This window comes from Indicator indicator, chromosome 1 (assembly GCF_027791375.1).
Source record: "Indicator indicator isolate 239-I01 chromosome 1, UM_Iind_1.1, whole genome shotgun sequence".
Classification (NCBI taxonomy): Eukaryota; Metazoa; Chordata; class Aves; order Piciformes; family Indicatoridae; genus Indicator; species Indicator indicator.
The window spans coordinates 129,387,011-129,414,521 of record NC_072010.1 but is presented as its reverse complement, the minus strand read 5'-3'; the positions used below and the strand labels follow the sequence as shown (position 1 = coordinate 129,414,521).

General features: G+C 46.5%; 1 protein-coding gene across 1 annotated transcript in view; it reads right to left on the bottom strand.

Annotated features, from left to right (window-relative positions):
* Window positions 1–292: 292 nt before the first annotated feature.
* The window catches only part of MAP3K15 (mitogen-activated protein kinase kinase kinase 15), a 66,494-nt gene continuing 39,275 nt past the window's right edge, over window positions 293–27,511 (bottom strand). Inside the window, exons 15-30 of the mRNA XM_054396528.1 lie at window positions 26,657–26,744; window positions 21,241–21,374; window positions 19,764–19,891; window positions 18,383–18,513; window positions 18,003–18,108; window positions 14,228–14,385; window positions 12,314–12,497; window positions 7,924–8,101; window positions 6,658–6,832; window positions 4,930–5,115; window positions 3,976–4,081; window positions 3,095–3,305; window positions 1,951–2,063; window positions 1,697–1,794; window positions 1,498–1,574; window positions 293–416 (exon numbers count right to left, since the gene is read on the bottom strand). Of these exons, the coding sequence (XP_054252503.1) occupies window positions 293–416; window positions 1,498–1,574; window positions 1,697–1,794; window positions 1,951–2,063; window positions 3,095–3,305; window positions 3,976–4,081; window positions 4,930–5,115; window positions 6,658–6,832; window positions 7,924–8,101; window positions 12,314–12,497; window positions 14,228–14,385; window positions 18,003–18,108; window positions 18,383–18,513; window positions 19,764–19,891; window positions 21,241–21,374; window positions 26,657–26,744 (2,197 nt within the window). The remainder of the gene's footprint in view (window positions 417–1,497; window positions 1,575–1,696; window positions 1,795–1,950; window positions 2,064–3,094; window positions 3,306–3,975; window positions 4,082–4,929; window positions 5,116–6,657; window positions 6,833–7,923; window positions 8,102–12,313; window positions 12,498–14,227; window positions 14,386–18,002; window positions 18,109–18,382; window positions 18,514–19,763; window positions 19,892–21,240; window positions 21,375–26,656; window positions 26,745–27,511) is intronic.

The window sequence follows — 27,511 nt, the reverse complement described above, 5'->3', positions numbered from 1 at the left end:
AGCCAGCAGAAGTGTTAACACATTTTAAGCTCACAGTTTGCACAGTGCCAAAGCCAGGCCTGCAGAGAAAGGTCTTGTGGTAAGCTAAGACTTTGTTTTGCATCACTAAGCATTTGGCTTCTGCATCACTCTGTCATAAATCATTGAAGTGCATTGACACTGACTCACTTAAAAGCTGTCACTGGTCACTGTGTGTGACACTGATGGGCAAAGGAGCCAGGGGGCTGTGCAAAGCCTCTGTACATCCAGATATATACAGCTAACAGGGGCTAGGAATGTATCTTTGGCTGGGTTATTCCCATGTCACATTCTCCCTCCTCTCCGAAGCATTAACCTGCTCCTGCTGCACTGGGGTCTTACCAGATGTTTGCCTGTGGTTCAATATTGCATTCCAAATTCTGCAGAGAAGACCACCCCTGTGTGAAGAAGAATGGAGAACAGTTAGGGGAAACTCCCTCATCTTCCTTACTTCTTGCTCACATGAAAGTAAAACCCAGACATGCCAGGGATGTACCAATTATGACAGTGCACAGAGAGCACTGCACTGCCTTAAAGCTCATAGATTCATAGCATGGGTTAGGTTGGAAGGGAACTTAAAGATCATCCAGTTCCAACCCCCCTGCCACGGGCTGGGACGCCTTCCACCAGCCCAGATCACTCAAGGCCTCATCCAACCTGGCCTTGAACACCTCCAGGGAGGAGGCATCCACAACCTCCCTGGGCAACCTATTTCAGTGTCTTACCACCCTCACTTAGAAAGAATTTCTTCCTACTTGCCAGTCTCAATCTGCCCTCCTCAAGCTTCAATCCATTCCCTCTCATCCTATCACTCCCAGCCCTTGTCAAAAGTCCCTTCCCAGCATTCCTGTAGCCCCCTTCAAGTACTGGAAGGCTGCTCTAAGGTCTCCCCAGAGCCTTCTCTTTTCCAGGCTGAACAGCCCCAACTCTCTCAGCCTGTCCCCACAGGGGAGGTTCTCCAGCCCTTTTATCATCTTTGCAGTCTCTTCTGGACCCTCTCCAGCAGCTCCATGACCCTCATGCTGGAGACTCCAGAACTGGAGGCAGTGCTGCAGGTGGGGTGTGAGCAGAGCAGAGCAGAGGGGCAGAATCCCCTCCCTGTGCTGCTGCTCTCCCTGCTCTGGATGCAGCTCAGCACACAGCTGCTTGCTGGGCTGCCAGGGACCATTGCTGGCTCCTGGGGAGTTTGTCACCTACTGACACCCCCAAGGCTTTCTCCTCCAATCTGCTCTTGAGCCACTCCTCACCCAGCCTGGATTTGTGCTTGGGATTGCCCTGACCCAGGTGTAGGACCTTGCACTTGGCTTTGTTGAACTTTATAAGGTAAAACTTTGGACAGAAGCTGAGGGATGGCATCAAAGCAGTTGACCTGGCACTGCCCTCTTGGAATACCGTAGCTTCTAAAAAAGCCCAAGGGTTTTTAACAATGAGGTTTAATTAATGAAGCTGCTACCAATGAAGCGAGAAGTGCTTCCTTACCGCAGCTGAAGACACCGCAGGTCATCCTTAGTGATATCATTCAGGACAGCACTCAGGGTGTAATCTTCTTCAGCAAACTAAAAGGTAAATTCAGTCCTAAATTATTTTTTGGGGTTTTTTTTGCTCATGACTGCAATGCCCTTTTTTGTTAAAAGGCGATTTTGGGGGGTTTAATTATTCAAGTTGGGTTTTTTTTTACCCTCTTAATGGTCTCCAAGTCTGCTCCTTGTTCTTTCAGCCAATTCATGAGCTCAGGGTCTGCAGTGCCTCTGAAAGTTGCTGCAGGCCATTGGGAGTCTACCAGAAAACCAGAGATAAAAATACACCTCAAAACCAGGGCACAAAGTGGTGGTCCTCAGGCTACTGAAGCTTAAACCAGACAATCTTTTAGCCTTCAAACACAATCCACTGTGTTTGTCTGCAACTGGCAAAGTGTGCAGGACCTCCTCATACCTTTGGGCTTAAGTTTTAAGCGCAGCAAGTGCAGCTCCTGAGTTTTTTGCTCCAGAGATTGGTGTAGCAGGGCCTGATACTCTTTCTCCTTATGAATGAGGTTTTCCAGAAGCCTGTTAGCACATGAGAGAGATCAAACACAACCAGACCGAGGATAAGGCTGGCTGAAAAAAAAGCATCAAGCAGTTTGAATGGCTACCAAAGGACAGAGACACTTGAGAGATCCTGTCTTTGATAGCTTAGAGATTGCAGTTTGATTGTATGAGACTCAGCTCAGTGGTGGCACTTTAAGGCTTTCATCATTGCAGAATTTAGCTAACAGCTTGCAAATTCTGTTCCTGGTGTCCTTCAGCCTCCCTGGGCAGAGTGGCTGCCTTTATGCTGTGATTCACTGCTGAGCAGTGTAACACTGGTGGTGTACCTGGGACTTTCTGCTCACAGCTTGACATGCCATCCATACAGATGAGCAGGACCTTCAGCTGTTAACACACTGCCAGCAGCCTACAAATGCAATCCATGAGAAACAGGACAGGCTCTGCTAAGCTCTGTTTGTGCTGGGCCAGGACAGAGCTGCTCTAGCCCTTCCTTGCAGGAACAGCTTTAAGGGCACTACCAGGTGGGCTCCAGGAAGCAGAAAGGAAACTAGCCTATTTGCACAACCCTAATTACTGAACAGTAGAAACCCAAGGTGACACTCAGCAATTAAAAAAATTATACAAAAGTTACTCTGAAACTGTTGGGTTGTACCAGCAGTGCTGCCAGCACATTCTGGATCCATTTGTGTTCTGCTTTATCAAGGGGCAGTCTCAGAAGGTGAGTGGTTATCTGTGCCATGTCACAGAGTCACAAGAAAACATCCAGTTGGAAGACAGCTCCAAGCTCATCCAGTCCAACCTTTGACCCAGCACTGCAGGGTCAACACTAACCCATGTCCCTAAGCACCAGCTCCACACACTGCTTGAACACCCCCAGGGATGGTGACTCCAGCACTGCCCTGGGCAGAACAATCCAATGTTTGAGAGCCCTCTTTGCAAAGAAATATTTCCTAATATCCAGCCTAAACCACATGTCACTGCAGAAAGCAATGTCTGAGAGCTTGTCACAGTGCCTGGAAATAAATCCACAGTTTTTATAAGAGGGTTACCTGAAGGTCTCTTGTTTAAGTCTGCCCAGCTCCAGGCTAAGTTGCTGCTGAGCCTCCTGTGACACCACAGAACTAAGAGTGCTGACTCCTGACGTGGTGGCAGGATCCTCAGCCCCATTTTGTTCAGTGGGCTGGCAACTGTCCTCCACTTCATCACCATCCTTGTCCCCACCTTCAGTTTCTGATGCTGGCTCAAAGTGAGCTCGAAGCTCTGGTAAAAAGGAAACAGGGGAAGAATAAGAATGTTTTTGGACAAGTATGTTTCCAGAGGCTGCAGTTTGTGCTTTGCTAAAATCACAGAACATAAGGGGCTGGAAGGGACCTTGAAAGTTCATCCAGTCCAACCCCCCTGCCAGGGCAGGAGCACCTGGAATAGGTCTCACATGATTCAGCCTCCTCCCCAATGGTGGTGATTTTTCTTAGCATCCTTCTGTAGGCCCTCACGATCCTCCTTACATTAATGCACTCCCTTATCTGCATCTGTTTTCCAGACCTGTGCAGTATTAACCACCTTGGATGTCACTAAAACCTTGTACAACCCTCTTTCTTCCTTGAAAAGTGCCAGGTGGGACTGAATTCAATTTACCTTTTTTTTTTTGTCCTGGTTGGAGTACAGTGGTGGTGCAGACCTGCTGGGTTACCTCCTCACTATGTGCTTTTGTGCTGCAAATACAGCACTAATCCTGCAGATCAACACTTCTCCCTCTACAACCTCTCACCCTCTGCCTTTGATGGTGTGGCACATGGGATGCAGTTTTTAATGGCAGGCTGACAGATGAAAACATCTAAACTGTTCCATTTGCTGGGACTCCTTGATATGCAAACAGTCCTTAAAAAAAATAAGAAGGAGGAAGATCTGACTTTCAGCTGCTTTGATTTACCTGGAATAAGGATGGTGACTGCTGCTTGGACTGCACGGCGAATGATGTTATCCATGGCAAACATCCAGTGGGGCCTTATTAAATGATTCCTCAATACTTTGTTCACCTACAAACCAACAAATAATCTTGTTGTACACCACCCGGAGGAAGTTTGACACATTAACAGCCACCTGAGTCACTAAGACACTCCCACCTTTGAAACCCTCACAACTAATTTGACAGTTCTAGGCCAGAGCTTTTAAACTGTGCCCAGACTGTGGCACTCAAGCCCCTGTACAGTACAAGCAGAAGTGAAACAGGAAATAAAAGTAGGATCCAGAACAAAAATTAGAGTTTGTGGGCAGTCTTTCAAGCACCATTACTCCCAAGTAAGCTTCAAGGCTTACCAGGGGGTCACCACCTGTGGCTTCAGTACATCAGGGCTCTGTGTCCAGCAATGTGCACCCCTCTAGGGTGCTCATCTAATGGCTGTTGGCTACACCCCAACCTCCTAGAGCAAGGCAGCTTTCAGCACTGTTGATCCACAGCTCCCCAGGCAAAACCTGACCTTTGAACACTCCTAGCTTTTTCTTAGTCTTCCATGCAGTCACCAGAGCTTTGTCTACTCCATACTGACCACACAGAATCATAGAATTGTCAGGGTTGGAAGAGACCTCAAGGATCATCTAATTCTAACCCCCTGCCATGGACAGGGACACCTCACACTAGAACAGGTTGCTCAGAGCCACATCCAGCCTGGCCTTAAATTGCAGGGATGAGGCTTCCACCACCTCCCTGATCAACCTCATGGTGAAGAACTTCTTCCTAACATCCAATCCTCCAACCTTCCCCAGCAAGTGCAGGAGCTTCTGAGGAGCTGGGGCAGAAAAGTGACTGTTCAGTGTGAGCAGGGTAAAGAGGAAGAGTGAAGAAGGTGTCCAGGAAGAATTCCTCTGTGGCAGACAAGGGACTCACCGCATCCTGAAATCCAAACAGCACCAGATGGATCTGGTTGATGGAAGTGCTGTCAAAGTCCAAATCCATCTTCAACTTGGATATGGTAGAAGCCATCACTCTCTGCTCTGGAGAGTGTATGAAGTCCCTTAAAATCCCAATGATCTGTTTGATGTGGGCAACTGAAAGCTGCAGTTCTTCAGAGCTCTGGAGAAAAGATAATGAATGTGAACCAAGTGTCTACTACAGGCATTAAACAACCAACTAGCAGTAAGGTTGTTTAGGGTTTAGAGCTTTGCCCAAGTATATTTCACACAGATGCAAAGAAATCACAGTGTTGTGTTCCTGCAAAACCTTTCTTTTGTACCTAATTTTGATTTTTTTTTAATAGTAGTTCCTGTTTTCCAAGAAATAAATCAAGTGGATGCCACAAAGGGAAGAAGGTGCAGGTAATAGCTCCAGGTGTCTGCAGTGGACTGCAGAGGGCAGCTCTCCTCCATACAAACAGCAGAGTGAGTTATTAAGAGACCCACAGTTTTTACATGCCATCCTTTCAATAAGCTGAATGTGAACTTAGAGCTAATTAGGCAGAAATTTTGTTTCCTTAGGCAAGTGACAGAATCAAGTGTTCATTCTGTGATGTGCAGTTCAGAACCCTCAGAGTTAAAGCCATCAAAGGGATAGGATGAGAGGGAATGGATTGAAGCTTGAGAAAGGGAGATTCAGGCTGGAGATCAGGAAGAAATTCTTTAGAGTGAGGGTAGTGAGACACTGGGACTGGTTGCCCAGGGAGGTGATGGATGCCTCCTCCCTGTGGCATTGCTTGGCTATAGGTTAACCAACTTTTCTTGCTCCACTTTACAGTCACCAAACCTTCCCACTATAGAAATCTACCTTAAAGTTTTTGAGATCACAGACTCATAGAATGGCTTGGGTTGGAAGGGACCTCCAAAGGTCATCCAGTCCAACCCCCCTGCAGTCAGCAGGGACATCCTCCACTAGATCAGGTTGCTCACAGCCTTCTCCAGCCTCACCTTGAACATCTCCAGGGATGGGACCTCAACTACCTCCCTGGGCAACCTGTTGCAGTGTTCCACCACCCTCATGGTGCAGAACTTGTTCCTAACATCCAATCTAGATCTCCTCTTCTCTCATTTCAAACCACTGTCCCTTGCCCTATCACTGCAGGCCTCTGTAAACAGTCCCTTCCCAGCTTTCTTGTAGCCCCCTTCAGGTACTGGCAGGCTGCTCTTAGGTCTCCCTGGAGCCTTCTCTTCTCCAAGCTGAACACCCCCAGCTCCCTCAGCCTGTCCTGGTAGGAGATTCATGTACTATGTTCTTGGCACCCAGCTTCCATGTGGTTTTGGTTAAAAATCATCCCTCAGATGTCTATCCTTAAAGCAAATCTGATTTTCCATTTCTAGGTTTTTAAAACCCAAGAGGAAAACAAACAAACAACCCCCCAAAAAACCCCAGCCTCAAACCACAACCTTCAGCCCCTCCACCCCACATCAGATGTCCCCAGACCTTCTCCTTCAAAAAACTGCAGAGCCCAACAGCAGGGCAAAGCTGATGCCTGCTGTCCATTCAGACAATAGAGAGTCACACAGGAGCCTCAGAGATTGAAGGTATTCAGAAGGAATGATCCAAGCACCTTCATCCATGAGTTTTCAGAGAAGGAATAACACCAACTGCCCTGCCATTTCCCTTTTGAGGTAGGAAAAGGACAGCTGAAGTGAGATTACCTACCTGTGCAATGCACTCCTGCAAATGGGAGGCAACTTTATTCTGTTCTTCCTTCAGGATTTTATAGAGAATGGCTCTGCGCTCGCTGTCCTTCCGCAGCAGGAACAGCCCAGAGTCCTTGTCCTCCACAGAAGGAGAGGAGCTCCTGTCCTCCAAGGCTGAGCCCTCATCAGGCACACTGTGCAAGCAACCAGGCCACAAGCACCAGAATCATAGAATGTTAGAGGTTGGAAGGGACCTCCAGAGATCATTAAGCCCAACCCCTCTGCCAAAAGCAGGAGCACCCAGGGCAGTCTGCACAGGAATGCATCCAGGTGGGTTTGGAAAGTCTCCAGAGAAGGAGACTCCACAACCCCCCATGGCAGCCTGGTTATTGATGAGATATAGGCAATATTTAAATTAACTGGTAACTTGCCTCCACAACTCACTTGCTGGTTATTTAGCACACATCCTTACCTAGGCACAGACTCACAGAATGCTCTGGGTTGGAAGGGACCTCCAAAGGTCATCTAATCCAACCCCCTCTGCAGTCAGCAGGGACATCCTCCACTAGATCAGGTTGCCCAGAGCCCTGTCGAGCCTTACCTTGAGTATCTCCAGTAATGGGGCCTCAACCACCCTCCCCTGGATAACCTGTTGCAGTGTTCCACCACCCTCCTGGTGCAGAACTTGTTCCTAGCATCCAATCTAAATCTGCCCTTCTCTAGTTTGAAGCCACTGCTCGTCATCCTGGCCCTGCAGGCCTTTGCCAACAGTCCCTCTGCAGCCTTCTTGTAGCCCCCTCCAGATACTGGAAGTCTGCTCTTAGGTCTCCCAGGAGCCTATTCTTCTCCAGGCTGAACAACCCCATCTCCCTCAGCGTGTCCATGTAGGAGTGGTGCTCCAATCCCCTGTATCTTTTCATGGCCCTCCTCAGGACCTGCTCCATCAGGTCCATAACCTTCCTATGTTGAGGGCTCTGGAGCTGGATGCAGTACTCCAGGTGAGGTCTCTCCAGAGCAAAGTGGCAGAATCACCTCCCTTGACCTTCTGGCCACACTGCTTTAGATGAAGCCCAGGCTGCCATTGGCCTTCTGTGCTGCAAGCTCACACTGCCTGCTCATGTCCAGCTTCTTATCCATCAGCATTCCCAAGGCCTTTACTGCAGGGCTGCTTGCCAGCACTATATCCCCCAGTCTGTACTGTCAGTGAGGACAGTCATTATGCGATAAAATATAATGTGAATTAAATCTACAGAAGGGGTTTCAAGCAAAAAAGCAAATGCTTTACCTTAGTAAGTGGGAAATGGGATGCTTTGTCTGGATCTCTGAAATGGATCTCTTTGGCCTTTCAAAAAACATCTCATGCTGTAGGTCAGAGTCAGGTGAGACAGAGCCATGCTCACTGCTGCTGCTGCCGGCCTGCTCTCCGGGGCTGGGCAGTGGGAGGGATGCAGTACGGCTGGAATCTAGGAGCAGACATAGCAAAACACAGAACAGGGCAGGAAAGGTGTAGCAGTGAAGAATTAGTTGGAGTTTGATTAGAAATACCCAGCAGCCAAGGCATGCCTGGGAATAATTGGTGTTTGTGCCTAGCTGCCTGGGGTGTCTGGGAACACTTGGTGTTTGACCATGAGCTCCCAGGTGCACAGTAAGAGTGATGGACAACATGGGTCTGTAGGTACCCTCTCTTTATGAAACCAAGTAGGGATGGGAATGTGTTGAACATGTTGACATCCTGACCTGACTGCAAAAGACCTTCAAGCTCTTGCTTGACTGCTAACGGACCTGAGGGAGATGAAGATGAGGAAGGCTATTGCTGGGCAGGGGGCATGCGACCCCCTGAGCAGGCTGCATGCATGAGCAGTAGGGTGAGAAGTTACATGACACGATTGTGAAATATGGGAGGGGCTTTGGCTCCAAGCCCCAGCCTCCTGTGACTGTCCTGGCCAGACAGCACAGGACCCTTAAAAGCCCTGAAGATCGCTGCTGGGCACTGCTGCTGTTCTCTGTGACCCAACAAGACAAGGTCTGGTCTGGCAGAGATGTCTGCCTGGATGGGAGACACTCAGCTCTGCCACTGTGTGATCTTGGGTACCGCCATGTTCCTTGTAGGGTGCTTAGGGTAAGTTAGCTGTGTTCAGCTTGGGATCAGACTCTGCGCTTGGGTTCCTGGGGAGCTGATGGGGTTGTGCCTTGCCTTAGGGTTCTGTACTTTACAGCGCTCTGGCACAGCCTCCTTCACCTTCATGCTAAATAAAGACGTAGCTCTCGGCACCTGTGGTACTGGTGTGATGGTTTTAAGACTGTCTTTCATTTTTCTTCTTCACAAAGTTCGAGCAGAGAAAGTGAAAGAATGTAAATAAATCACTATTGGGTGTAAGAAAGCAAAAAAATGATTATTCTGAACACTTCCATTGGAGAGATAGAAATGGGTAAGAATCACTCCTCAAAACAAAGTCACTCAGTCTCAGCTTGTTCGGCTTCTTTCCGCTTCTCCTTCTCCCTTCGGAAGACAACACACCTGCATGCTGACCTTGACAAGCTCAGTCTAACTGCCTCTCTGCTTCTTGACTCTCTGCCTTCTGCCAGGGGGGTCTGGGGGAGTCCTTCTGCTTGGGGGGAGGCCCCTTGGGGAAGAAGCACAGCCCCTCGAAGGGAGGGGGAAGCCAAGGGGCTTTGTTGTGTTTTTCTGTTGATTGTACACATTTGTGAATGTTGTGAATAGTGCATGTTTGTACATTTTCATTGCATTTCATCACAGATTGTAGTTTTGCCTGTAAGCTACAGCTTCATTTGCTTCCAGACTGAGCTGGCCTGGTTATTGTCCATGTGGGAGGGAGATTTCAGCTCTCACACTGTTACAACAGGTAATTCATTATTCCTGGGGTGGTTTTAAGGCTATGCCTGTAATTTCTTTTCACAGAGCCCGAGCAGAAAAGTAAAAGAATGTAAATAAATCACAATTGGGTGTAAGAAAGCAAAATAATGATTATTCTAACGACTTCCATTGGGGAGATAGAAATGTTGAAGAGTCAGTACTCAAAGTACAGTCTATTTGGTGTTTCTCTGCTGGGCAGTCTGCATTTCTCTTTTGGCTTTGCTTTCAAAGATAACATACTGGCACACTGACCTTGAAAGGCTAAATTTTAACAGCCTCTCTGCTTCTTGTTTTTCTTCCTTCTGCCAGGGGGGTGGGTCTGAGGAAGGCAGGGAAGTGAGAGGCAGGGGGGGCAGCTTTCCTGGCTTTGGCCAGGAGGGTTTTGTGTTGTTACTGTTAACTGTACATATTTGTAAGTATTGTAAATCCTGTATCTTTGTACATATTCATTGCATTCTGTTGTAGATTGTAGTTTTTGCTTGTAAATACAGCTATAGTTGCTTCCAAACTGAGCTAGTCTGGTGGTGTTAATGTGGGAGGGGGATTTCAGCCCACCACACTACAACAATTCCTCATTGAAAAGAGCTCACTATAACAAAAGGGCAGTGTGCTTCAGACAGCTGTGATCCCCTTTGGTGGCACCAAGGCCTCATTTTGCCAAAGAGCTGAGGGGCAGAGAGCCTTGCTGACAGAAAGCAGCAACACAAGTCATGAGTATAAGCAGTAAAAGGTGTAAGGAACAAACAGCTGAGCTCAAGGAGAGCAAAGCAGCTGGAGATACTGCTATGGAATGCTGGTTGATTACCCTCTTACCTCTCATAGGAGAGGTGTTCCAGCCCTCTGATCATTTTGGTGGCCCTTCTCTCCAGGTGAGGCCTCACTAGAACAGGGTAGAAGGGAACAATCACCTCCCTTGACCTGCTAGCCACAAAGCAGGGACAAGGAAGAAGATGGTGCAGAAGACAGCTGTACCTTCCCTGTGATCACAGAATGGTCTGGGTTGGGAAAGACCTCCAAAGGTCATCTAGTCCAACCCCCTTGCAGTCAGCAGGGACTACCTCCACTAGATCAGGTTGCCCAGAGCCCTGTTGAGCCTCACTTTGAATAGCTTCAGGGACAGGACTCCATCCACCTCCCTGAGCAACCTGTTCCAGTCTTCCACTGCACTCTTGCTCCCAGGGCAGCTTCCAGGACAAGCTCTGCACTTCCTAACGTGTAACAGTTCCCGTGCTGTTTAGAAATTGTAGATATATGTAAATATTGTGTATTTTGTACATATTCATTGCATTTCTAGATTTTAGTGTGCTTGTAAATATAGCTTCATTTGCTTCCACTGAGCTAGTCTGGCAATTTTATCCTGGGGGGTAATTTCAACCCACTACACAATGCCAGGCAATTTTTCCAGGAAGAAGTCCTCAGGCAAGGGCTGAAGAGGCCATAAGAGGACATTATTGGAGTGGGGCAGAAGGTTACAGCCTGCCAATAACTCCTGACTGTTACCAGCCTGGTCAGGCAGGGTGGTGTCTCCATTCCCCCCAGTGCAGCTGCAAGGATGGCAGTTCTCAGTGCCTCTCCAGACAAGAGATGATGCACATTTCCTTGCTGAAAGCAGCTCAGTTCAATGTCATAAATGCTTTGCTGTATTTTCCCCTTAGAATGCCCTTCTGTCAAATGTTCTTTGCTGAGGGGTGTGGAAATCAGAAAGGGAAGCAATTCAACTTGCATTTTGTCTATCTGTGTGTGTGTGTGCAGAGAGGGAAAAGCAGCAGCAGAAGCAATGGTTCTGCCTGTCATTAAATTGGCAGCTCCCTCAAACACCAATGACTTATTTGGCAGGTCTGTATTAAGGTTAATTATCTTATCACTGAGAAAGTGGCATGGAACACACTAGAAAGGTAACCCAAAGCAAGCCATTGAACAGCTCCTTCAGCACCTCTGTGCCAAATTTCCAAGTCAGATACCAAGTTTGAAAATGCTGAGCCATGCAGGTCCAACAGCACCTAGCAGAGCCAGATTTTCAGGTGCCAAACTCACATCTCTCAGGTGTATGCAATTGTGAAGCTAATCCCTTAATTGCTTTGGAAAGTCTTCACCAAATGTAATTTTCTTTCTAATTTTAATTTACTAATCAATGAGGCATTTAATTCTGGGGAGAGGAAAAAGTGGGGTTGGGTGCTTTCAGCAAGTGGAAAGGCAAATAAGCAAGGGAATTGTTGGATTTAAAGATGTCTAATTACAAATCACAGTTGAGTTCCTGCTGCTTTCCTGGAACAAGAAATGTCCTTTGTACAAGAGGCTGCTGAATGATTGTAATCTTTTAATGTAACAGTTAATGATCACAGAATTGCCAGGGTTGGAAGGCACCTCAAGGATTATCCAGTTCCAACCCCCCTGCCACAGCAGGGACACCTCACACTACATCAGGTTGCCCAGAGCCACATCCAGCCTGGCCTTAAAAACTTCCAGGCATGGGGCTTCTACCACCTCCCTGGGCAACCTGTTCCAGGGAAGAACTTCTTCCTAAATTCTAATCTAAATCTCCTCTCCTCTAGCTTGGATCCATTCCCCCCAGTCCTATCCCTACCTGACACCCTAAAAAGTCCCTCCCCAGCTTTCTTGTAGCCCCCTTCAGACACTGGAAGGCTGCTAGAAGGTCTCCTCAGAGCCTTCTCTTCTCCAAACTGAAGAACCCCAAACCTCTCAGCCTGTCCTCATAGGAGAGGAGCTCCAGCTCTCTGCTCATCCTTATGGCCCTTCTCTGGACAGCTTCCAGATGCTGACTCAGTTGGTGATTCCCTACCTGAGGGCTTGAATGCAATCCTGCTTTTCTTGCCCTTGTTCACTTGTTTCAGGAAGGAATCTCTGAGCAGATCAGATGCTGTAACACGTTTGTTAGGATCAGGTTCAAAACAGAGCAAAATAAAAGCTCTAGTTTCAGCAGAGAGTGATTCTGGAATTTCAGGATGAATCTTAAACATCCCAACCTGTGAGGAAAACACAAACACAAATATCAAAATAATGCAAGGAGACCATGGGCCAAAGCTTTCTTACTCTCTGATCTCTCCCACTCTCACAGCACAGGAGAGGTCCAGGTACTCAGACAAAGCCAACAAGGTTCCAATCCTCTTTTACTTCATTGCAGCCATAGTGGCATTACACAAATGCCAAGCTAGGGACATAACCAAACATCTGCTTTCTAGCACCCTGGGGATCTGGACATTGTCCACACCAAGTGCTTCAAACACTGCTTCTCCTACCAGCCACAAATCCCTCCTGCTCCTGCATATGCTTCTCATCACCCCTGCCCAGCACATTCATGCCCAGGAATGGGAACACCATCCTCCTTCTCTAGCACTGCCTCCCAGGGGCCTGCACCTGTTCTGCTCCTGCCACTGCCAAATTTCCTTGTATGAATGCCCACAATGACCTTGCCAGACCTTGTCACCACCCCCAGCACTCAGGCCAGATGTCTTTCCTAGCCTGTCAGCGTTATTGACCTGATAACCACACGACATCCTCCCAAGGTTTAACCAGACCCCCTCAACTCCTTCAAAAGTAATGGAAAACGTATTTCTACAGGTCACACTCTACTGATTTTTTCAACTCCTTCACTGCCTTTTAATCTCTGATGCCAATCTGGTACAAATGTTTTGAAATGAGAGCTGTGTAATGTGTGGCATGTATCTGGCAAGATTATGGCTTCTAGCCTCAGCATCTTGACATAGAACAGGCTCTGGAGGACAAGCAGCAAGATAACAGCCACAAGGGAGGCAGTAGCCCAGCAGTTAAACAAGTCCCAGCTGCCTTTAAATCATCTCATTATCCAGCTGCATTAACACCAGCAGGCAGCTCACAAGAGTGCTTCAGCTCCAAAGCTCAAATAATGCTGAGCAGTCAGGCTGCCATTGGGATGACAGTGCAGGGTTTAAAGTGCTAACAGTGCATCAGGGCCTTCAAACAGCAGCTCCAAGCACAGCCACAGCTCCGCATTTCCTGCATGCAAGGCTTTTAAGATCAGCAACTTGCTAAGTTCTGCAATTAAATTGATGTCTTTAATAAAGGCATTTAATAAATCAAAACACAGAACCATAGGATGGTCTGAGTTAGAAGGGACCTCCAAAGGTCATCCAGTCCAAGCCCCTCTGCAGTCAGCAGGGGCATCCTCCACTAGATCAGCTTGCACAGCCTTTGCCAGCCTGACCTTGAGTATCTCAACTACCTCCCTGGGCAACCTGTTGCAGTGTTCCAGCACCCTCATGGTGCAGAGCTTGTTCCTCACATCCGGTGTAAATCTGCTCTGCTCTCATTTCAAACCATTGCTCCTCATTCTATCACTGCAGGCCTTTGCAAACAGTCCCTCTGCAGCCTTCTTGTAGCCTCTTTCAGGTACTGGAAGTCTGCTCCTGAAGCCTTCTCTTCTCCATGCTGAACAATCCCAGCTCCCTCAGCCTGTCCTTGCAGCAGAGGTGTTCCAGCTCCCAGATCATCTTCACGGCCCTTTATTGGAGCCACTCCATCAGGTCCATGTGCTTCCTTGTGTTGAAGGCTCCAGAGCTGGATGCAGTACTGGCAGGTGAGGGCTCACAAGAGCAGAATAAAGTGGCAAACCAACCCAGATAACAAAGTTACCAACAAATTACTATTAAAACCAGTAAGTTAGCATCTGAAAAATCCCAAACTCTAGCAAAAAAAAAAAAAAAAAAGTTGTCCTTACTTTAAACATTGCTGCTTGAGGCTCCCCTAGTTCATGAAATGGAGGTTTGCCTGTTGCCATTTCGATAATGGTGCAACCTAATGACCAGATATCAGCTGGTGCACCATATCCTCGTGGTCCCTTATCAATGATTTCTGGAGCCATGTACTGCAGGGTTCCTAGGCAGAGCCAAAAGAACAGTCAAGTGTCAGAGCCTTCACAAAATTGTCAGGGTTGGAAAGGACCTCAAGGATCATCTAGTTCCAACACCCTTGCCATGGGCAGGAACACCTCACACTGTATCAGGTTGCCCAGAGCCACATCCAGCCTGGCCTTAAAAACCTCCACCTCCCTGGGAAACCTATTCCAGTGTCTCACCACCATAGAATCATAGAACTGTCTGGGTTGGAAGGAGCCATCAGGGGCATCCTCAACTAAATCAGGTTACCCAGAGCCCTGTTGAGCCTCACCTTGAATATCTCCAGGGATGAGGCCTCAACCACCTTTCCGGGCAATCTGTTCCAGTGTTCTCCCACCCTCACAGCAGAGAGCCTGTTCCCAACATCCAATCCAAATCTGCTCCTCTCCAGTTTGAAGCCACTGCTCCCCTCCCATCACTGCAGGCCCATGGAAACAGTCTCTCCCCATTCCTCCCCTAGGCCCCCTTCAGTTACTGGAAGGCTACCATTAGGTCTCCCTAGAGACTTACCTTTTGAATGTAGACAGGCTAAGCTACAAAATGCATTTCTGGTATTAAAAACGAGTGATTTAGCTTAGAGGATCACTTTCACAAAACACCTAATCCATAGAATGTTTACCCTTCCCATGGCAACTTTCCTGATGGTAAGTTCCTTCCTGCACCTATGTTTCCACTCCTCTTAAAACCAAATCTATCAACACATTTTCCATTCTTCTAACAAATATTAGAGAAAAATTATTTGATTTTATACAACTCCTTCTAATTTTCATAGGGCAAGTAGATTAAAAAAGAAATCTCAGATACTTTTAATTAGAAGTCCTTTGTCCTTAAGTGTGTACTGCTTCAATACAACAATAACACAGGAATCTATTGGAGCCATAATCATCCTACTTATTCCTCATGAGGAAATGTCCACAGCAGCTCCTGCCACTCTCCCCCCCGCCCCCCAGCCTTCATCTTCCAAAAGCAGCTCCTGCTCCCACCCCGCCATCCTCCCCCCTGCCTAAACAGCTCCTGCTCTACCACCACCATTATTGCACCCAACCCAAAGCCTGGAGCAAGACCCTCAAACAGCCAAAATGCCACACAGAAGAGCTCAGCCCCAGTGACGAGGCCCAGCCAGCACCCATAGATGATACTGGAGCGACTCCTCAAACCTCTTCCTACTTAGCCAGGGGACCACCAGGCCCCCCAGCCTTTGTCCCCCCCAGTCACCCAGTACGTACCATGAGGACTCACCAGTGGGCTCAGTTTGGGGCTTCTGCCTTTCCTGGGGGGATTAAAAAGGGGAGTGGGTGGGGAGGGAAAGTGGCCACAACTGGGGTGGGAGGAGCCTCCAAGAGAGCCCAGGTGCTCTGGGATTTGGGGTGGAAAAGGGGCAAAATGAGGTGGGTGGGGTGGAAATGGCCATGCTCTTTCAGCTATGGTTCACCAACATTTCTGTATCACTGAGAGACTGTCCCCTCTCCCTTCGTCCTGCCACCTTCCTCACACCAGATCTGCTAAATCAAACTCATACTGACTGAAAGCAGACAAAGAACTACTAACATAGGAGAGAAGAGGCACCAGTCAGGCTGCTTGCACTGAAATGCAGATGCTGCTGCCACAGCATTCTCCAGCCTTGTTTCTTCTCCCTCTGCAATCTCATTCTAGTCTCCTCTTTTCCACACAGGATCCAGCCTTTTGCTTCACCCTCATGGTGAAGAATTTCTTTCTAACATCCAATTTGAATCTTCCCATTTCTAGTTTTCTCCATTCCCCCCAGTCTTATCACTACCTGACACCCTAAAAAGTCCCTCCGTGGCTTTCTTGTAGTCCCCTTCAGGTACTGGAAGGCCACAATAAGGTCTCCCCAGAGCCTTCTCTTCTCCAGGCTGAACAGCCATGCTCATCAAAGACAATTAGCACACCACTAAGCAACCCCAAAATTGTCAAATGCAACCTGTATGGCCAAAATATTTCAATTCCCCTACTGGCACCGTAAAACCAGCCAGAAACTTACACTTTAACATCTTTACTATAAAACTCTCTTGCTTCTTCCCCTTTCTGATATACCATTTTGAACTCAGGGTTCAGTATTAGGGCCAGTACTATTCAATGTATTCATCAAGGACCTGGATGAGGGCACAGAGGGCACTGCCAGCAAGTTTGCTGATGACACCAAACTGGGAGGAGTGCCTGAAACATCTGAAGGCTGTGCTGCCATTCAGCCAAGCCTGGACAGGCTGGAGAGTTGGGTGGGGAGAAAGGGAATGAAATCCAACAAGGACAAGGGTAGAGTCCTGCACCTTGGAAAGAACAACCACATGGACCAGGATAGGTTGGGGACTGACCTGTTGGAGAGCAGCACAGGGGAAAGGGACCTGGGAGTGCTGGAGGACAGAAGGATGCCCCTGAGCCAACAATGTGCCCTTGTGGCTAAGAAGGCCAAGAGCATCCTGAGGTGGATTAGAAGGGCTGTGGTTAGTAGGTTGAGAGAGATTCTCCTGCCCTTCTCCTCTGCCCTGGTGAAGCCACATCTGGAATACTGTGTCCAGTTCTGGGCCCCTCAGTTCAAGAGGGACCTCAGGGAACCTTAGAAAAGTCATTTATTTCAAACCTTAGTAATTTTATTTTCATTGCTTTCTTTGTAAGAAAGCAGGGGGAACTCCAGACTCACTGCCAGGCAGGTAGTGGGAAGCTCTTTGATTATCACTTCAACAGAGGTTGCTGTCTCTTGCTTTCCACACAGACTGCTGTGTGGAAAGCAGGAGACAGCACTTAAAAGTGCAGGCCATCCTCAAGGTTATTAAGAGCTGCTGGATTCAAGTGCTTCCAGATGTAATTGTAACAAATCGATTGTTCCTTAAGGAAAAACACTTAGAAGAAAAACTATTACCCAGCACACTTAACAAGCCTTTAGGGAAAACAAAGGGGGAAAAGTTAAATGAAAGAAAATGGCATTAAAAAAAAAAAGAGAGAGAGAGAGAAAGTCAGATAAGTTTGTGGTGATCACACTCTCATTTGCTCTTCCCTGGAAATAAAGCCTTTATGTGTGTTTTCATCACAAATCCAAAGAGCCACTTGGCTCTAACTCCCAATCCATCATCAAATCCATTATAAACTTGTGCTGGAACGTGTCCAGGGAAGGGCCATGAGGATGATCAGAGGGCTAGAGCTCCTCTCCTATGAGGACAGACTGAGAGAGTTGGGGTTCTTCAGTTTGGAGAAGAGAAGGCTCCCAGGAGACCTTCTTGCAGCCTTCCAATATCTGTAGGGGGCTACAAGAAAGCTGGGGAGGGACTTTTTAGGGTGTCAGGTAGGGAGAGAACTGGGGGGAATGGATTCAAGCTAGGGGAGAAGAGGTTTAGACTGGATGTTAGGAAGAAGTTCTTCAACATGAAAGTGGTGAGACATGGGCACAGGTTGCCCAGGGAGGTGGTGGAAGCCTCATTCCCTGGAATTTTTTAAGGCCAGGCTGGATGTGGCTCTGAGCAACCTGATCTAGTGGAAAATGTCCCTGCCCATGGCAAGGGGGGTTGCAACTAGATGATCCTTGAGATCCCTTCTAACCCTGACCATTCTGTGATTCTGTGAACTCTGCTAAATTAGTCTTACCTGTAAAAGTTTCTGTGCATGGATTGATTCCTGCTAGCCTCTTGGAAGTCCCAAAATCAGATATCTTTACCACCCCACTATAGGTGTTCACCAGTACATTATCTCCCTGTGGTTGAGAGAGAGGGAGTGAGGAGACAGATGAGTAAGAGATTCCAAATCCCAGTCTCAATAATCCTTCCAGTTCGGAGCTATCTTTGCAATATACCTTTTTACAAAGAGATTTTCATGGAGCACCAGGGAGAAGAGGTTGTTTCATTCTTTCCTTTTGTTTTAAGCTTCCATAAAATCCTACTCAAAGTTCTGCTTCAGGTTAGAGTAAAACTAAGTGAAGTAAATGCAGAAAAAGCAAATCACATAAGACACACTAAAGGAAAATTCACCTTTATGTCTCTGTGTACGATCTGGTTCTCGTGGAGGTATTTAAGGCCTTCCAGAATCTGCTTGGTGTAAAATTTAATCGTGGGTTCTTTCACTGGGCCCCACTTAGATCTTAGGAGAGCTGAGAGGCTGCCTACGAGAGTCAAGAAGCAAATGTCTCAAGACAGCAAAAACCCCAAATTAAGATGAAACATTTACATTTGGGTTAAGCCTTTGCTCACTCCCCCAGTGCAAGAGAAATGCAGTGCCTGTAATTAAGCCAAATCCTTCCTAGGGGCCTCAAAGTGAATCCTTTGCTGCTGCTCTTGTAACGTTACCCTGTAATTACTGTAACATTAACCTGTAGTTAATGTAATGTTACCCTGTAGTTACTGTAATGTTAACCTGTAGTTAATGTAATGTTACTCTGTAGTTACTGTAACGTCAACCTGTAGTTAATGTAATGTTACCATGTAGTTACTGTAACATTAACCTGTAGTTAATGTAATGTTACTCTGTAGTTACTGTAACATTAACTTGTAGTTAATGTAATCTTACTCTGTAGTTACTGTAACGTCAACTTGTAGTTAATGTAATGTTATGCTGTAGTTACTGTAACATTAACCTGTAGTTAATGTAATGTTACTCTGTAGTTACTGTAACGTTAACTTGTAGTTAATGTAATGTTACTCTGTAGTTACTGTAACATTAACCTGTAGTTAATGTAAGGTTACTCTGTAGTTACTGTAACGTTCACCTGTGGTTAATGTAATGTTACTCTGTAGTTAATGTAACATTAACCTGTAGTTACTGTAACGTTAACCTGTAGTTAATGTAAGGTTACTCTCTAGTTACTGTAATGTTAACCTGTAGTTAACATAATGTTACCCTGTAGTTAACATCATGGTGACCTGTAGTTAATGCAATGTTACCCTGTAGACAATTTAACAGTACCCTGTACTCAATGTAATGTTACCCTGTAGTAGTTAAGGTAACATTAACCTGTAGTTAATGTAATGTTACCCTGCAGTCAAAGTAATGTTACCCTGTAGTAGTTAATGTAACATTACCCTGTAGTTAATGTAATACTGACCTGTAGTTAAGGTAATGTTACCCTGTAGTTTATGTAACACTGACCTGTAGTTAAGGTAATGTTAACCTGTAGTCAATGTAACATTACTTTGTAATCAGTGTAATGTTACACTGTAGTCAATGTAACATTACCCCGTAGCAGTTAACGTAATGTTAACCTGTAGTTAAGTAATGTTAACCTGTGGTTAATGTCTTACCAGAAAACCACTTACAGTGCACAAACATATCAAGTGCAGATCTTGGCTTTCACTAAGCTTAAAGAGCTGAGTGCTTTTGATTCCTTTGGGAGGCTAAGCTGAGAGAGATACAAACCTCCTGGCACTTGCTCCATAAAAATCTTAATGTATCCATCTTCTGAAACAGATCCTAGATACTGGACGATGTTGCGATGCTTTAAATATTTGTGCAGTGCTATCTCTTCATGAAGAGGTTGGGAATACCTAGGAAAATAAAACAAATAATCATCTAGGGGTGTCTCATCATGCAGGAAAAGCTTCTAGGCTACACCTAAATGCTAGATTGCAAACAGAATGGATTTTGGGGACACTGATCCTCTTCTCAGCAAACATCTTGTCCAGGACCTTCAAAATGTAGTGTGACTGGTGGTCTATTTAGGAGAGGTACAGAGATGGATCTCAGAGGAATCCTGAAGGACAAACATGCCCTCAAAAAATTGAGACATGCCTTTTTTAACACAATATTGTCTCTGCCTCCAAAAATCCTTCTACATTTTTGCCCCTCCCTCAGAAGAATACAAACGAGATAAAACTGCAAATTAAAACGAAAAATATGTCTTACTCTAAAATATATATATAAACAATCTGTATTTCCGCCCCCCCCCCCCCCCAAATAAATAAATAACTCTTTATTCTGAAAAGGGTGAGTTGGATATTAGGAGGAAAGAACTGAATTTTCTCATGAGGTTCAACTAGGCAAAGTGTAAGGTCCTGCACCTAGGTCAGGGCAACCCTCTTTATCAATCCAGGCTGGGGGATGAGGAGATTGAGAGCAGCCCTGCAGAAAAGGACTTGGGGGTGCTGCTGGGTGAGAAGCTGGACAGGAGCCAACAGGGTTCACTTGCAGCCCATGTCAATAGCAGCCCATGTCAAACTGCATCCAAAGCAGTGTGACCAGCAGGTCAAGTGAGGTGATTCTGCCACTTGATTCTGCTCTGGTGAGACCTCACCTGGAGTACTGTGTCCAGCTCTGGAGCCCTCAATACAGGAAGGATGTGGACCTGATGGAGTGGGTCCAGAGGAGAGCCACAAAGATGATCAAAAGGCTGGAGCACGTCTGCTATGAGGTCAGACTGAAAGAGTTGGGGCTGTTCAGCCTGCAGAAGAGAAGGCTCTGGGGAGACCTAAGTGCTACATTTCAATATCTGAAGGGGACCTAAAGGAAGGCTGGGGAGGGACTGTTTAGAAGTGATTGTAGCAATGGGTTGAAACTGGAGCAGGGGAGATTTAGCTTGAACCTCAGAAAGAAGTTCTTTACAATGAGAGTCGTGAAATACTGAAACAGGCTGCCCAGGGATGTGTTTGAAGACTCAAGATCAGCCTGGATGTGTCCCTGGGCAGCCTGCTCTAGTTGGAGGTGTCCCTGTTGCCTGCAGGGGGGTTGGACAAGATGACCTTTGAAGTTCCAGTGTGATGCATTCTGTGACTCTGAATTTTAGTATAGTGGGACTTGGTTAACCAGCCACATAGAAATACAAGGTTAGAGCAGCAGATTTCAGCAGGCAGCTGCAGTTTCATTAGCAGTAGGGACACCACAAGACATGAAGGCTTACCTGCTGTCTCTCTCGGGTATCTCTTTGATGGCTATCCGGACCTGGTTGCTAAGGTCTCTTCCAGCATACACTATTCCATAAGTACCTTTCCCCAGAACCACTCTCTCACCATTCTCATCATAATCATATTCATACTGCAAGCAGAAAAGATAAAGAGAGCAGCACAGAAAGTGTTATCACTAACATTTGTCTTTTACACAGAGCCACAAGTTCTGTCCTGTATTAAGTACAGCAGAGAGCAGTCCCTGCAGCACAGCTGTGGCACCAGCCTTCTGCAACATTTCCATCTTACTTGCTTCACAAATCAGCTTTGAAATGCATTCACCCCAACAAAGAACACAGCATTAAACCACACTCAGTGAAATAGTTGCTGCCAGAAGAACAGGTATCATAGTTAAGTACAGAGATCTGCACCTGGGAACACCACCATGCACCAGTACACATTAAGGGTTGACCTGCTGGAAAGCAGCTCCATGGAGAATGACCTTGGAGTCCTGGTGGCCAGTAAATTCTCCATGGGACAGCAATGTACCCTTGTGGCCAAGAAGGGGTTAAGAAGCATACTCAGGAAACTGATAAAGGGTATTGGAAAAGCAGTTCTGCAAGGAATTTAGAAAGGAATTGAGGTGGTTTCATAACCTCAGGTGTTAGCAGGAGTACACAGCCCTCCCCTAGCATCTTTCCAGATCCAAGGATTTGAGGAGGATGTTCCATACGGGAAAACAGCCATATATTCTCTGTGGCTTCATCTGATTCTCTACTAAAAAAACCAAATTCTTTTACAATGGCCATAACTACTGACATTTCTGTCAATGGCCACTCTCTCTGCTTCATCCAAGACAACTCTCTCATACAGAATGACAGAACGTTAGGTGTTGGAAGGGACCTCTAAAGATCATCCAGTCCAACCCCCCTGCCAGAGCAGGAGCACCTAGGACACGTCACACAAGAACACATACAGGTGGGTTTTGAATGTCTCCACAGAAGAAGACTCCATAATGTCTCTGGGCAGCCTGTTCCAGTGCTTTGCCACCCACACAATAAAGAATTGTCTTCTCATGTTGAGGTGGAACCTCCTCTGTTCTGCCTTCTACCTGCTGTTCCTTGTCCTATCACAGGACACCACCAAAATGAGCCTGGCACCTTCATCCTGACACCCACCTCTCAAATACTTATAGACATTGATCAGACCCCTCTCAGCCTCCTCTTCTCCAGACTAAACAGCCCCAGGGCTCTCAGCCTTTATTCATAGCAGAGATGTTCTAGTCACCCAGGCATCCTCACAGCTCTGCATTGGACTCTCTCCAGCAGGTCTCTGTCTCTCTTGAACTGGGGAGCCCAGAACTGGAGACAGTATTTCAGCTGTGGTCTCAGCAGAGCAGAGTAGTGGAGCAGGAGAACCTCCCTAGCCCTGCTGGACACCCTTTTCTTAACACACCCTGTGGACCACAAGGGCACATTGCTGTCCCATGGAGAACCTGCTGTACACTAGGACCCCAAGGTCTTTCTCCATGGAACTGCTTTCCATCAGGATGACCCCTAGCCTGTACTGGTGCCTGCTGTTATTCCTCCCCAGACGCAGGACTCTACGTTTGTCCTTATTGAACTTGTGAGGCTCAGCGGGGCTCTCGGCAGCCTGATCTAGTTGAGGATGTCCCTGCTGACTGCAGAGGGGGTTGGACTGGATGACCTTTGGTGGTCCTTTCCCACCCAGACCATTCTATGATTCATGAGGTTTCCCCTTTACCCAGCTCTCCAGCCTGAGAACGGAGGCTGAATGCAGCCCTGAGATCTATTTCTTTAACTACCTTCCCAGGTCACATTTTGGTGTGCACATGTCACTGACATTCCTCTCCTTTCACCTCTACAGAGATACCAATTTTCCTGCTGCTATATGGAAGGTGCTAAAGGAAAACTGTCTCTTATTTATCCTGACAGCATCCTCTGCTCAGTGGAACTATACTTGAGTTAGGACAGCTTTAGGACAGCTTCCTTTGCCATGTTTCAGCACTTCAAGGTTCACAACATAATCTTGTGATAGGATAGGCCTGGCTGACCCAAAATTCCACATGTAAAACTTGTCAGGTTCTTTGGCAGGAGCGCAGCCAGCTTTCACAGCTATCATATGACAGATAACTCCACAGAGGAGAGACAGCAGTCACACTGCAGAATTTAAGACTGACAGCAACCCTATCTACAACAGCCTGGTCCTAAACCAACTCTGGGATTACGGTGGGGAAATCTAGGTCCTCTAGTCTGTGTCTTATGATACATGAAAAGCACTGAGATTTATAGTTCAGTGCTAGTCAGCAGAGAGTTTAATAGAGCTGTACATCACAGTATCACAGTACCTTAGAGGTTGGAAGGGACCTCAAGAGATCATCCAGTCCAACCCCACATAGTTGATGCCAATTCACATTTGCCTCCTCTCTTTCCAGTGGCTACAGAGACTGAATAAATCACAGCCAGCTGCCAGAAGTCTGAATATTTCATCCACTGATTGTGCAATTTCTGGCATTAGGTGTAAGTAAACAAGTTTTTGTTGCTGACCTTCTGCATGGACAGGGTAGAGCAGAATCAGATCCCTAGGATATCCTAAGTGGGGCATAGAAGATACTCTCAAAGGGAAAAGAAGTTCTTCAACATCAACATCCAGCAGCAAATAATCTAAGGTGGAAAGGATGGCCAAACTCATTCTCCTTCCAAATCCTACTCAGCTGTAGAACTAAACTGTAGTTGCTTTCAGTGGATGCACAACCCATTTGGAAAGCTTGAGGAAGCTGAGGCTCTTCAGCTTGGAGGAGCCTGAGTGTTGACCTCATTCGGGTCCATAAAGATGTGCAGGGCAGTGTGGGGAGGACAGAGCCAGGCTCTGCTCAGAGATGTCCAAGGACAGCACAAGGGGCACTGGGTGCCAGCTGGAGCAGAGGAGGTGCCATGGGAACAGAAGGGAAAACTTTCTTCCTGTGAGGGTAGCAGAGGCCTGGAGCAGGCTTCCCAGAGAGGTTGTGGAGTCTCCTTCCCTGGAGCCATTGCAAAGCCCCCTGGCTGTGTTCCTGTGTGAGCTGCTCTGGGTGCTGCTGCTCTGGCAGGGGGCTTGGACTGGATGTTCTCTGGAGGTCTCTTCCAGCCCCTCACATTCTGTGATTCTGTGTGACAAGAATTCTACCTGCAATAGTATTCTTTTTCCTCCAAACTGTGCGCAAGGTTATTTTTTCCTTTTCCAACTCTAAATAGCTGTTTTATGAATGGTAAGAATCTCTGCTTTCTCTGTGCTTGTTAAGCCCGCCAAGAGAACACAAAGCTTTGTTTTCCATGTTCTCTCCCTAAATTTAAGATCTCAGGCTACAGAAAGACAGTGGCTTAGCTCATTTATAAGCTAAAAGATCTTCCCCTTCTATATCTTGATCTCTGTTTTAATATCCTGTCATAAGAGACTTATGTACAAGGTGACAATGGTGAAAACTCCAAAGCAAGTGAAATGGCATAGCTTAAAGATTTTACATTCGTTTCTGCAGTCATTTTTTTCTTACATCATTGATTCATGGAGGATTGCTTCCTGCTGTGCACTCTGAAATGTTTCTTGCAGATCAGTTTTCAGAAGGCTCAAGCCAGGGTGAGCTCACATCCTCTGACAGGTTATTATGCAGTTGAATAGAGATTGTGTTATTTGGAGATTGCTCTGCTAGTAGCTAAGTACAGAAGCCTGCAATGGAAAATCTGCAGCTATAGATAATACCCTGGCTCTGCCAAGGCAGAGCCTTGACACTAGGCCAAGACTGCAGATGTATTGTATTAAGCTGGGCTTAATAGCTGTGTGTATCTGCAATGTTCCAGGCTTGGGGAAGTGTGGCTGGCAAATTGTCCAGCAGAAAGGGACCTGGAGGTTCTAATGGACAAGCAGCTAAATAGGAGCCAGCACTGTGCCCAGGTGGGAAAGAGCGAGCAACTAAGCTGGTGAAGGGCCTAGAGAATGAGTCTGATGAAGAGCAGCTGAGGGGACTGGGACTGTTTAGCGTGAGGAAGAGGAGGCTGAGGGGAGATCTCATTGTCCTCTACAACTACCTGAAAGGACAATGTAGAGAGATTGGTGCTGAGCTATTCTCACAGTGACAGAACAAGAGGGAACAGCCTCAAGCTGTGACTGGATAGGTTTAGACTGGACATTAGGAAAATTTTTTTTCCATGCAAGAGTGGTCAGGCATTGGCACAGGCTGCCCAGGGAGGTGGTGGAGTCACCATCCCTGGATATGTTTAAAGGCCATTTAGATGTGGTGCTTGGGGATATGGCTTAGGGGTGAATGGTTGGACCTGAAGGTCTCAAGGGTCTTTTCCAACCTGAATGATTCTGTGATTCTAGGATCTGGTCCATTTCACTTGAGAATTCTGTGGCCACAATAACACAAACTTCAGTGCAAAAACTCTTCTTCCCCACCACATGCAATTACATTCCACAGTACAGTAGAGGGTTTTCTACTTTCTTAAGCCTCTTCTAAAGTCTCAGGTACTACAAAAGGTTCACTGGCTACCAAGAACTGTTTTGAATCCTAAGCCAAATAGAACTGCTGGAATGAGTTGAGTATCTGCAGACAGACACCCAGCTCAGACAAATCACAGCAGGGACTGAACACACATTATTCAGATTGACTGCAACTGCTTGACCACAAATAAAAGTTCCAACCTATTGTTTTAATGGCTTCTCAGACTTCAAAAAGGACAAAGAGAAGCACAGGGGCTGGCACTTAGTGCTACAAATCTGGACATTTGCTATAAAACAGTGTCCCATGAAGGCACCAATTTACCTACCCTAACCTGGGCCCACAATAAAATTTGAATGACCCTGTCCAAGTGGGTTTGATTTTATCATCTGTACTGATCAGACAGAAAGCCTACAGCTACTAGGTTGCTCACATGGATTTTTCAGTGAGAAGTCAAAAGCACAATGGGCCAGTCTGATCCTAAACCACTGTGACAGATAAAGCCTGTCAAATGAAATTATCTGGAGTACCAATAGCATCAGATACCAGCTAGAAAAAATGAAGGATTTTGCTAAATGGCTTTTCCTTAGAGTTTATTTAGTATCTTCTCTCCTTTTTTTAATTTTTAATCCACTTAAGCCAGCTGATACCAAATAATTCTTACCTGGAGGTTGTTCACAACATAAACATAAGATCAGTATCACCCTTCCTTAGGGATTCATGCAGTTTATAGCAATAACAGACTTAAATTAATGAAAAAATGCTTTTTTGTGGATGAATGCTGCTCTTTTGTACCACTAATTTTGTAAGAGTGGAAATTTCATCCCCAGTTAAGGAGCTTTAATGCTATTTATTAGCTTTCTAGCACACTGAGATGAAAATGCAGGGAAAACAGAGAACAAGTTTCAGAGTCCTTGCACCTTTTATCCTTGACATACCTCCAGTGTGTCTCCATCTATTTCTCCTTCTAGTTCCAAAGTATTGCCAGCTGCATCAGACAAAATCTCTTTCACCAGCCCACAGAATCTAAAAAAAAAAAAAAGAAAGAAAAAAGGCGATAAATAGCAGAGGAGCAAATAAAAACATCTGGAGCAGCTCTAGAGGAGGGCCTGAAGATGACCAGAGGGCTGGAGAACCTCTCCTATGGGTACAGGCTGAGAGTTGGAGCTGTTCAGCCTGGAGAAGGCTTCAGGGAGACTTTAGAGCAGCCTTCCAGTACCTGAAAGGGGGTGCAAGAAAGACAGGAAGGGACTTTTTGTAAGAGTTTGTAGTGATGGGATGAGAGAGAACAGATGGAAGCTTGAGGAGGAGAAACGTGGAGGCGATATTAGGAAGAAATTCTTCAGAGTGAGGGTGGTGAGACACTGGAACAGGTTGCTCAGGGAGGTCATGGATGCCCCCTCCCTGGGGGTGTTCAAGGCCAGGCTGGATGAGGCCTTGAGCAACCTGGGTTAGTGGAAGGTGTCCCTGCCCACAGCAGTGGGGTTGGAACTAGATGATCTTTAAGGTCCCTTCCAACCCGTTCTATGAATGCATGGCTCAACAGGAACAGGAAACATCTGGATACAGATGCAGACAAGAGGTATCTGTGACACTTAATGCTGCTAGACATTTTGATTACATCTGTTTGCTTTTACTGAAATCAAGTTGAACAGCTACATAAAGGAATCTAAACCAACAGACGGCACAGCCAACACACAGCAAAAGAAGGTAATATTTATAAATTAGAAGAAGCTAATTAAACCTTTTCATAGACTTAATGCCTTGTAGGTAAACTGATCAGAACCAGCCAA